General features: G+C 40.8%; 1 protein-coding gene across 3 annotated transcripts in view; it reads left to right on the forward strand.

Moving 5' to 3' along the window:
• ncor1 (nuclear receptor corepressor 1) overlaps positions 1–12,287 on the forward strand; it is a 79,029-nt gene that overhangs the window by 25,609 nt on the left and 41,133 nt on the right. For all 3 annotated transcript variants that reach the window (XM_080779554.1, XM_080779556.1, XM_080779555.1), the window contains exons 11-14: positions 1,447–1,537; positions 2,375–2,553; positions 3,078–3,132; positions 4,781–4,882. In XM_080779554.1, the coding sequence (XP_080635680.1) occupies positions 1,447–1,537; positions 2,375–2,553; positions 3,078–3,132; positions 4,781–4,882 (427 nt within the window). The remainder of the gene's footprint in view (positions 1–1,446; positions 1,538–2,374; positions 2,554–3,077; positions 3,133–4,780; positions 4,883–12,287) is intronic.

Here is a 12,287-nt window from a genome sequence, read left to right on the forward strand (position 1 = left end):
AGACAGATACAGAAATCTCCATAATATGGGCATTAAAGGGAAACAGACAGATGGGTGGAACGGGTACTCTGACATGGATACAATGGGTATTGCATAGCCGCGTGGGGCATGGATCTCCAATTTCCATCATAACCGACTCGGTGCTCTACAACCAGGGACCGGTCTAGTCTGGGTAAATTTGCATGTTACGCTTTCAAAATGTACCTGATAGACACATTCACATCAGCATGTGATACTGCGAATAAAACGAATCCTGCTGCGTATTGTCGGAATGTGTGCTTCGTTTGGCAGGTGTGAAGGCTCATTTGAATCCTGCTACACAACACTTTGACTACTATTCACGAGTTGCCCCAGTTAATTAATTGTAGAACACTTCCTGAGTTTCATGGTCCGTCGCTCCGGTGTGCAAAGGGTTATGGGAAATTGAGTCCCTATTGTTTACAATGGCGCATCTGCCGGAGGAAGAAGCCGTGCGCTGCCCGGTCTGTTGTTGTTACCACAGCTATGGAATACTTTTCTACATACAACAAGCGATTACACCGTTTTAAAGTGTATTTTCATGACAAGCAACTCAGCGGTCAGTGCACTGGCTGTTCAAATGTAACTTTAAATATATGCAGTCTAGCCTGAAAGACGGTCGTCAATATTGTTGGCATTAAACCTGTTGAACAACCACATTCTACTTCGCCAAAAAACTGAGGTTTCACTTCAAAGTGCACCTGACTTCGATTCACTGCAGGTGTGAATGCAATCGCATCAAATAAAGCGTGTGTGTGTGTGTGTGTGTGTGTGTGTGTGTGTGTGTGTGTGTGTGTGTGTGTGTGTGTGTGTGTGTGTGTGTGTGTGTGTGTGTGTGTGTGTGTGTGTGTGTGTGTGTGTGTGTGTGTGTGTGTGTGTGTGTGTGTGTGTGTGTGTGTGTGTGTGTGTGTACCCTAAAGTCCTAATTATTACTCGAAATATATATTTTTAACACCATAGATTTCACTGTGTATAGTTTATGAATTGAATACAAACGCAGCAAATTAAATATGCAAGAATGATGCAACTTCTCCACCCATTCGCATCAAGTCTACTGAAGTAGAGATGTGAATTCGACCTTGGACCCAAGTTAAATGGATGAGAGTGTAATGTATCTGCAATGTAGAGACAGGAAACTAAAGGGAGCATGACATGCAGCACGGGTCCAACCTGGAGATGATCTTGTCATGTGTTTGACTGACGCACTATGACACTACCCCATTAACTACTAGTGTGCCGTTAGTTGGCCCAATCTAGTTTGATGTGCACGTAAGGGTGTTTGTTGGAAAGTCGATTAATTCTAAATATTAAGTGTAACAGAACTATTGCTATCCATTTCCTTATGTATGTTTGATTTTGAAAAGCATAGTAGAGGTAACTTTGTCTTATCATCCCCTCATACAACATTAAATATTTCTCTTCACTCAGAGTTGGCCAAAGAGGAACTGGCATGTCTGCAACCATTGCAAGAAGTGAGCATGAGATATCAGAAATCATTGACGGCCTTTCTGAACAGGAGGTGAGTAGTACCAGAACAAACTGGCTTATTTGCTACGTTGACATGCCCAATAATATATTCTTAATATTCTTGTTACTCAAGTATTCTGATTAAGCACGGATAAGGTTGTATCTCTGCTGTGAGATACTGAGAAGAATATACCTGAAATATTCTGATCTTGAAGTTGCAGATGGGAGTAAAAAATGAATAATTTATAATTTCATCAGTGGTCGTATCATAGCTGATTAATCAAAATGTAATGACCCAGTCGCAATTCTTCTGCCTGTGTCCCATAGAACAATGAGAAACATATTCTTCTGTCTGTGTCCCATAGTCTAGAACAATGAGAAACAGATTATTCTGCCTGTGTCCCATAGAACAATGAGAAACAGATTCTTCTGCCTGTGTCCCATAGTCTAGAACAATGAGAAACAGATTCTTCTGCCTGTGTCCCATAGTCTAGAACAATGAGAAACAGATTCTTCTGCCTGTGTCCCATAGTCTAGAACAATGAGAAACATATTCTTCTGCCTGTGTCCCATAGAACAATGAGAAACAGATTCTTCTGCCTGTGTCCCATAGAACAATGAGAAACAGATTCTTCTGCCTGTGTCCCATAGAACAATGAGAAACAGATTCTTCTGCCTGTGTCCCATTGTCTAGAACAATGAGAAACATATTCTTCTGCCTGTGTCCCATAGTCTAGAACAATGAGAAACATATTCTTCTGCCTGTGTCCCATAGAACAATCAGAAACAGATTCTTCTGCCTGTGTCCCATAGAACAATGAGAAACAGATTCTTCTGCCTGTGTCCCATAGAACAATGAGAAACAGATTCTTCTGCCTGTGTCCCATAGAACAATGAGAAACAGATGAGGCAGCTTTCGGTAATTCCCCCCATGATGTTTGACACTGAGCAGCGGCGAGTTAAGTTCATTAACATGAATGGCCTGATGGACGACCCGATGAAGGTGTACAAAGCCCGGCAGTTCATGAATGTTTGGACTGAACACGAAAAGGAGATCTTCAAGGACAAGTGAGAAGTTGTTTTATTGTCACTCATAAAAGTACAGACTAGTTACTTGTTTCACTGTGTCAAGACTATGAATTTGAACGTTCTATTAAAGTATTAGTCACAGCAAGAGTCACAGTTTCAAGCGGCCAGTTAAGATAAATGCTACAGAATGCCGATATTTTATATTTGAAAGTTGTTTTACTATACTTAAATATAAATTATTGGTTCATAACTTGTGTAGAATTTGGCTTGTAAATAAAAAATAACTGCTATGTGGTCTGGTTGTACAGGGTAAGATTTTCTTCATTGTTTGCTGTCTACAGATTTTCTTTGAAATATTGTAATAAACGATTATTAAATAATCTCTGCTCACAAATAAAGTGAGTGTGAATGGAAGTTACTGTAAATGGAATAATTTCCATCATACTCCTTTGGTGTTGTGCGATGAGTATATACAACAGTATACTGTGTATCATAATGGCACTCTGTGTTACTGAAATAAGTTTTCTGTCTCTGTTAACCTATTATAACATTTTTGTTTTCAGATTTGTCCAACACCCCAAAAACTTTGGTCTCATTGCCTCCTATCTGGAGAGAAAGGTAAACTGCAGATTATCCATTTCTGTCTGTGTACACGCATTGATTCTGCGCATTTATAGATAGATTATGCCTGTTAGGAACCCAGTTGCACTGACAGCTACCTAAAGTTGAATGTGGACAGAACCAAATAACATTGAAACAACCCACTCCTCATTCATGATAAAATAGTAGAACACGTTGACAGTTTCACATATTTTGGACTCACTCTGGACAATAGACTTAGGTTTGATCAACATATTACATTATTATCTGTCCAATCCATACAAGTTTTCAGAAAACACGTCATGTATTTCGTAAATTAAAATCATTATCTGTTGTCCCTCATCTTCTATTTCCCTGAACAAAATAATTATTAATAAATGTTTTTACACTATCCATGCCTATAAACAAACTTTTCAGTATTACCTGTATTGCTTCCAAGATTATCGGACTTCCCACACCCACACTCTCTGATATGAACCATAAGGTCATCACATGCTTAGCTCATCATCGCCTGTATTGCTTCTTTGACCTCATGCCATCTGGACAAAGATGCAGAACCTTGCATGGAAAAAGGTCTGTTTTAGTAGGAGTTTTGTCCCCTCAGCCATCGCAGAATTAAACAAACTGCCCAAATGTGTTTTTGTGGACAGGGTGCCGGCCCCGTTACCCGTTCGTATCAACCGGCACCGCTCGCTATATATTTGACTTTATTTCATCCAACACTGCATGTTATGTGGTGGTGGGTGGGCGGGTGGTGGTGGTGCGTTGTTGCACACGGAAGACATGTAGTTGAATGAGGCTACTGCTGCTTATTATCACAACATAAAGTTATATCATGATTTCAACTTAAATGGCGTAATATATCAACGAGGATAGGATGATAAAAAAACGATTAGCCTGATGACCTGTCTGTTTCTGTATCACAAATTACGTTAGAACTTTAGTTAAACTTTCAGAGTTTAGTTTTCACGCGAGCGTGAAAAATAGGCTACAGGCTACAGTGATAAAAAATAAACACCACGCGTGAAATGCTACGATAAGGAAGCAAGGATTCGGTCAGATATTTGTACAGCACTCCCTTAAAGGGACACTTCACCCTTTTTGCAAAAAAATATATGTTAATGTCGTTTAGAAGCTTTAGATCACTTTCCTGGGGGTATTTATGTGTGTAATATGTGGTTTTAGATATTTTAGATTGTAGCAGTGAGCCTGTTGTCTCTGATGTCATGGACACTGGTCTCACTACCTTCCTGGACTACAATTCCCATAATTCTTTGTTGCACTGCTCCTCCTTGTGGATAGGGGGGAGAGCTGTCTTACTGAGACAACATGTAGTCCAGGAAGGAAGTGAGCCCAGTGTCCATGACATCAGAGACAACAGGCTCACTGCTACAATCTAAAATATCTAAAACCACATATTACACAGATAAATACCCCCAGGAAAGTGATCTAAAGCTTCTAAACGTCATTAACATATATTTTTTTGCAAAAAGGGTGAAGTGTCCCTTTAATGGGTCCTCCTTGGCAACACATTCGAGAGGTCGGTCAGGCGGTTCTCGAGATATGCGGTGGGACATGGACATACACGTACACGCAGAATGTTCATTCATTTATAGATGGTGGCAACCTTTTTAAAAGAAAATGTGTTTCTTTCCCTGTGTTCCAGTGTGTGGCTGATTGTGTCCTGTACTACTATTTGACAAAGAAGAACCATAACTACAAGACTCTGGTGAGACGCAACTACGGAAAGCGAAGAGGAAGAAACCAGGTAAAGCTGGAGATGTTTTAATCCCCACATTCTCATTTTAGAAGACACCTGCAAGGGATTGCAATTGCTCTTGGAAATCGCATGCTTCAGGTGTTCCAGGCTAAATTTACAATTTAGGCATTTAGCTTAATCCAGAACGATTTACATACATTACATAAGTTTAGCCTTTGCATATGCCGGTAAGGTTGTCGGGGCTAGTGCAAGTGGTACCTACGGCAAGTGCTAAGGGCCAAAATGGAGTCTAAAGAGGTGAGTTTTCAGACTAGGGTGGAAGATTGGGAGTGAGTCTGTAGTTCTGGTTGCAATGGGAAGTTCATTCCATAGTTTTGGAGCCAGAAGGGAGAAGAGTCTGGGACGAGTGTTGTCCCGATATTTTAGTGCATGCCAGCCTCCCTGCGTTGACTGATCTGGGCGCACAAGGCGGTTTGTAGCGTCCGATCAGACTTTGAAGATAAGGGGGTGCCATAACTTTGGTTGCTTTGAAGGCCAGCATCAGAGTTTTGTACTCTGTGCAGGCAGCAATTGGGAACTAATGGAGGGAGAAGGGGGAGAGACATGTGAGAATTATGGCTGGTTGAAGACCAAGCGAGCTGCGACACTTCCGGCATTGTTTGTATATTTCTGATGACTTTGAGTTTCACTATCATGAGTAGCTGTTGATGTAATGTTTCTGTATTATGAGTAGCAGTTGAGCTGTCTAGCAGAAGGCCCTCTAGCCTACAAATTACAAAAGCATTATCCATCTCTATTTTGGAAAGCTCAGCCCCTCATCAGAGTTACAGGAGCTTGGTGGAGGAGTGTGATGTTGACAAATGGAGGGTAAATAAGAACTAAGTCAAGCTGGCCGGCTGATTTATGGAATGCCTGGAGAGTGATGCCATAAGTCAAGAGGCTAACATATTGTGTTTCTAAGCCTACAGCAGGGGCAGAGAGAGGAAACACACTGGTTAGCAGCTCTGCAATCTGAGAACCCATCTGATGATGGGTTCAAGGAAAAACAGCGCCCCCTTTTCCTTGAATTTTGAGTCAACAGTCTGTCTCGAGAGACTAGCATCACTGAAATGAGCCTATCCATCACATAGATTCATTACAGAAAAGAACCTGCATTTTTTTGCATTGCACTCAATACAGAAGGGGCAAAGCTTGATGGTCTAGGATAGAATCTGTGTTGAAACTAGAAACGCTCATTCCTTTGAGTGCAGGTTTCCGCCAGGCCTGATTGCCTAACCAGGGCCTGCAAACATTGGAAGGCAGTCCTAGCCATTTGAAATGGAATCTGGAACAATCTGACCGATACGTGTTGATCACATGACTCCAGAGATAATGTGAAGTTATTTGCGTTGAGGAATTTCATCTGTGTTGTGCAAGTGTGGTAACTAAATTGTATATAAAAAAATCACACCTGTGTGAAGTGAGGGGCACTCTTATCATCAAACATCATCTCATTCCGGCCAATCAGAATTTGCGTCCTCACCTTCGTGTTCAGTGTTTGTGTTTACACAAACACTCAAAGCTGGCCATTCATTGTCAATGGCATTCAATGTTTGTGTTAAGACGATGTTTGTGTTTACACAGACCCTCAAAGCTGGACATAGGTAGCCAGAGCACACGGTTTGATCATTCCTTGCCTTTTGTGCTGTGAGCATATACAATTTGCAGAATTAGGAGATGGAGTGAAATGACTTGTTGCCACGTATATTCCCCCCCAGACCTTCATTATGTTCTGCAGCAACAGAGAGTGCTCTGTTTGAGAGCTGGAAGACAGATCACAAGTTTTGATCTTACGCCATCTGCTGTCTCCCAATCAGCTCGGGGAGGACAAGTAGCCCTTTAAGATGGCGTGACCAAGGACTATTATTGCCTTGAGAAGAGATCCCAGCCAATAACTAATACATCTTTGAAATCTCTGATATTGCCATGGAGATTGGCCTTCTATTTTATTTTTTGTAAAAAAAAAAGATAATCTCTTATGCATGTGGTGGTGATCCCAACAAGCAGCTCAGAGTGAGAGTTGCCGAGTACATACAATTCCCCACATAGTTTAGAGAGTGACTGGAGTGAGCCATTAGAGAGAGAGGGGAGAGCAGGAGAGAGCCAGCAAAAAGTAGGAGCAAGGGAATGCAGGGAGTGCGAGTGAAATAGAGGGAGAGGGCGGGAAAAATACCCTCAGTGAGATGGACTGTGCTGGCAGCTGCGTTGTTTCGTTTAGCCCTCTCCGGTTCCTTCTCTCTGTAACTCGTCTCATAGACACCCCTCACACTTAACAGCTTAGTGGTACAGCCCGGCCAACTGACAGGCCCAAAAAACTCGCTGCTGTGAGTGCCAATCAAAGAAGCGTGCTCGACACGGATTACCTTGCCTGACCCTGCATAGATAAGTGCGTGCATATGAGATTGACAATTCTTTTGGCGGCTTCATGGATGTATTAAAAGAAGTGCGGCTTTAGCGACCCAATGACACGCTTTCCTGGAATATGTGTGACTGTGCTCTGGCTCGGCAGCCCTTCTAAGGAGCTCTGCAATGGTCTCTCCTGCCTCTCAACTGCTACTGCTGCTATGGAAGTACTGGAAGCTAAACTCGCGTCTGCAATGCCAGTAAGCTGTGGCTCACGGCAGAGAAAACGTATTTTTATGACTGACAAATGAGCTTGCAGGTATGTTGCGCTAGCTTTTTTCTGTTTTTCGGTATATTGCTGTCTTTCTTCGTCCTCTCGGGTTTGGTCGCCCTTTTCCATTCACAGTGCCTCTCTTATCTTTCTATGTCTTTAGATCTGTTGTTTTAACAACTAGATAGTTGGCTTCTACATTGACCTGGTGCTTTAAAAGGCAGCTGCTTCTAATAAGTTACTATATTGGTCTGTTCAAGCAGGGTTCTCCATTTGCCTGAATGAACTGTAAGGGGCAGATAAATAGTTGGGTCTTAGTTAATACTGCCTTGCTCATGCTGCAATAAATTGACAAAATAACCACAACAAGATATATGGAGCCTGTGTGTGCCTATCTGCACTTCTAGCTATACAAAAATAAAAATAAACTTTTTGCACTGTGACTCTGTGGCTGAATAAAGCCCCTCCACCATATCTTTCCTGTGCTACAGTATGCCAAGTTCTGCAACCACTTGTTGACATAATGGATGATGTCATTCATGGAGATGTTCAAATCCAAGAATATGTAGATGTTCTTTTGAAAAAAGGCGGAGATCCGGGCATACAAAAGTTAAAAAGGAGAAGAATATTTATTAAACCAACTTATTTCGACCCATACCCGTCTTCATCAGGGCTAAGCCTTTGTATCTACCTGTACGTCTCGTCGATCACCTGGTTGCTTTCTTGCCTCTGCCAGAGAGCTACAGTTGTGTACCACAATAATAACTGAATGCGCATTTCTAAAGAAACATCCAGCCATATAATTGCACATGACAGTGCTAAGTTATTCATGTTATGGTTTGTCAGTTGGAGTTCAGTTTAGGTGGTTAATTGTTGAGAAGACCTAAATACTGTAGCTATCAATACTGTAGTATGCAATTATGGTCCCTGGGCGACCTCCATGCTATGCTACTGTTTTTGTCAGGTGAAACCTGGAGGTTATGTAGCAGCAGCAGCCTACTATACTATGATATAACTTCATGTTATAATAACATAGCAGCAGACTACTATACTATGATATAACTTCATGTTATAATAGCAGCAGCAGCCTACTATACTATGATATAACTTCATGTTGTTATAATAACATAGCAGCAGCAGCCTAATATACTATGATATAACTTCATGTTGTTATAATAACATAGCAGCAGCAGCCTACTTTACTATGATATAACTTCATGTTATAATAACATAGCAGCAGCAGCCTACTATACTATGATATAACTTCATGTTGTGAAAATAATAGAGCGCAGCAGTCTACTATATTATGGTATAACTTCATGTTGTGATAATAAGCCAGCAGCCTACTATACCTAAGGGATGTCTGCCTAAGTGGTCATTGTGGGGATATAATTCACCTTCAGGGTGATTAACCCATTGATTCTCAGCCATTTTAATTTAAAGGACCCCCAAATTAAATTGATAGAAATTAGCCTAGGCCATTTCATTATGATTTTCATCTCTAGACTGTCTGGGACCCCAGTCTACATGGCCAGAAGCCAGTGTTCATTTAACTCGGAGTGTAAACATACATGTTACAAACTAATAACAATAATAATATGGGGGAAAACAAAGACGGAGACAGCGCCTGTTTCACCTTACACATTATGACTATGTCATAATTTCTTGTTATAAAGGTACCATTGAAAATAATTGAATCACTTTAACCATCAGAAGACTTAGGGATAGTTTAAGCTCTAAACATAATCCTAATGTGCAGACGTCTCACAAGTTGTGAGGCTAACTGACTGCTAGCTACTACAGTAGTAGTAGTCAGTTAGTAGCAGTAGTAGAATTTGGGCTTTGGTTAGTCACTTCAATGTTCAAAATCTGATTAAGTAATGGGTCTGGATGTGCGATTTGGTTCTTATCTACCAGACGTCTTGACATGGAGATCTAGATGACATTCTGATTGGGATTGACATGAAACCACCACATGTTAATGGCGGTGTTGCCAGCCTGCATGCAAATTGTGTACACACAATTATTGGTCAAAAGTAGCAGGTTTGAAATGCCAGCTGAAAGTACTAAATCCAACTGTAGGTAGATATTGGTCGCATTTCATGACAACAAGCACACAAATGGAGAGAGAGGGAGAGAGTAGCACAAATTTGTACCAAAGTGCTGTACAATAAATAATTAAAAACCACACACTTCTGTATATATAAATGAATTGAACACCGTCTTAAACCAAGAGATGCTGTCACCATGTATATTGTGCTGATAAGCCCAAACATGAACCCAAACATAAATTATAGCAGTTCCACTAATGCCACTAGTCTGAATGAGAAAATGAAGCTACACCAATTAATCAACATAGATGCCTGAAATATCAGCATAGAATAACATTAATTACAATACTATCAGGTCACCATAACAAATTAAAAACCTAGTTTAAAATTTTTAACCTAGCATGCACGCACAGCTTGTGTGTGTGTTCTATGTTGTATTTTCCAATTCTGCACAGCACTGTAACTATTCTATTTTTGGTCTTAATATTTTTAACCCATTAAGACCTGGGGCCCATTCTACAAATGCCTTCTAAATCAGTAGTTCTCACACTAAAAAAATAAATCAAAGTTATATATACAAGCTTGCTGTGCGGCACGACGTGACGTGCTGTGAGCTTGTGTGCACGCACACACACACACACACACACACACACACACACACACACACACACACACACACACACACACACACACATATAGAGAGTATATATGTCTATATATATACTCTATAGTATATATATACTCTATAGCTAATGGAAAAATCAAAATGAGTACTAATGACACATGCTTTCTGGGTTTTAATTACTATGCTGTATAGGCTACATCCTATTGCTGCGGTACCATCTGTGCCCTCAAGCTTATAACTGCAGAGAGCTGCAGAAAGGGGGTGGTAGACACACCATGATTACGCAGAAAAGAAGAGACGGCAATGTGGGATTTAGCCACTCTCCTACATAGAGGGTTCGAAAGCTAAACATAACAAATTAAAACATAACCAGTTAACACAATTATAACAAACTCGACAGAAGATGGGGAGCCAGGGATCCAATACAAGGAGACTACCACTTACAAGAGGCCCAAAAAGTGCTCACACAAGAGCTATTTACAATCATGGGGGCAGACCAGCTGGGGAGAAACTTTATGTAATTTTTATGTAAATGAAGCCATGATCAAATTTAACATTTATCAGGAAATTAAAGGATTTAAATTCTACTGGCAAGTATTACAAACGGGGCTGCCATGATGCCATTGATTGATGTATTAACAGTTTGCAGAATTACAGTACATTTCCAGCACAACTCAATACAAAGACTGTTAACTGTGAGCGGACGACCCAATAAAGCATTACACTTGTTTACAAGAGGGTCCACCTTGTTCAATTCATCAAAATATGCTTTCTACATCCTACTTAGGATATAGTGTGCACCATGGTCGTACACTACAACTCCACATCCCAATCATGAGTCTGTTATGGCACACACAACTGTTGCTACATGATGTTGCCCAATATATCAAATGTGTAGTAAAGCCACAGTGACACAATGCCACAGCGGGGGATTGAAAGTGTTCAAATTAAAACTGTTAGATTTAGAAGATTTGTTATTTAACGTGTTTCGACATCTCTTTCTTTCACTAGACAATCGGGAAACAGTCAATCTGACATGAGTGCTTGCAGTGGTATTTGAATGTTTAAAACCAAATTTGGATGGATGAAGTACTTTTTGGCTTTTGTGTTATGTCACGTTTTCACCAAACTATGCTCTACTACTGTTGTTGAAGATGGAAAAACCTTTATTTTGTGTCATATTTAATTCATGATCTGGCAAAAAATTATGAAACATTTTCTGTGCTCCGTAGTAATATTTTAGCATATACCCCAAAGGGAGAACAGCTGGTATTTATTTATTTATTTGTGTGTGTGTGTGTGTGTGTGTGTGTGTGTGTGTGTGTGTGTGTGTGTGTGTGTGTGTGTGTGTGTGTGTGTGTGTGTGTGTGTGTGTGTGTGTGTGTGTGTGTGTGTGTGTGTGTGTGTGTGTGTGTGTGTGTGTGTGTGTGTGTGTGTGTGTGTGTGTGTGTGTGTGTGTGTGTGTGTGTGTGTGTGTGTGTGTGTGTGTGTGTGTGTGTGTGTGTGTGTGTGTGTGTGTGTGTGTGTGTGTGTGTGTCCGCTTGACCGATTTGTGCACATGCAAGTAGTACCTCCATCTTATTAGTTAATTTCCTATTGTGACGCTTTTGCTTTTCCTTTTCACACATTTCTTCCCAGTAATTTAATTGTGGAATAATCAAATTTGACAATGCCATTTAAAGTCGAGATGCTGTACACTGTTAGTTTAATTTATCATAGGGTCACTCAGTTGTTAGAAGAAAGAGATAGGCTCCTAAACTTCCTCTGGTGGCCGAAAGTCTGTGGTAGGAAAGGGAAGATTGGACTGTGGCTCTATATCATTTCCTAAGTCAAATAGGTCTTGTGAATCAGCAAAAGTGGGGGGAAATTAAAACTCTCAAAATATTCAGTCCAGGTCAGGAAAGTGCTTCATCTAAAAACATCATAAACCACAGAACCACAGGCCTCATTGAGTTTTGGAGAAGGTCTGTGTGGATGTTCCGCAAGTGGTATGGGGAGCAGAGGCAGGAATGCCATGGCTCGCCAGCTGCCTCCACAGCAAACACAGGCGCTCCCTGACTCAACCAGAACAGCACCTCACTCCTCACATACGTATGGTTACATTTACTGTAGAATACACCAAAC

Source organism: Protomyctophum bolini (assembly GCF_963924005.1).
Source record: "Protomyctophum bolini genome assembly, chromosome: 13".
NCBI lineage: Eukaryota > Metazoa > Chordata > Actinopteri > Myctophiformes > Myctophidae > Protomyctophum > Protomyctophum bolini.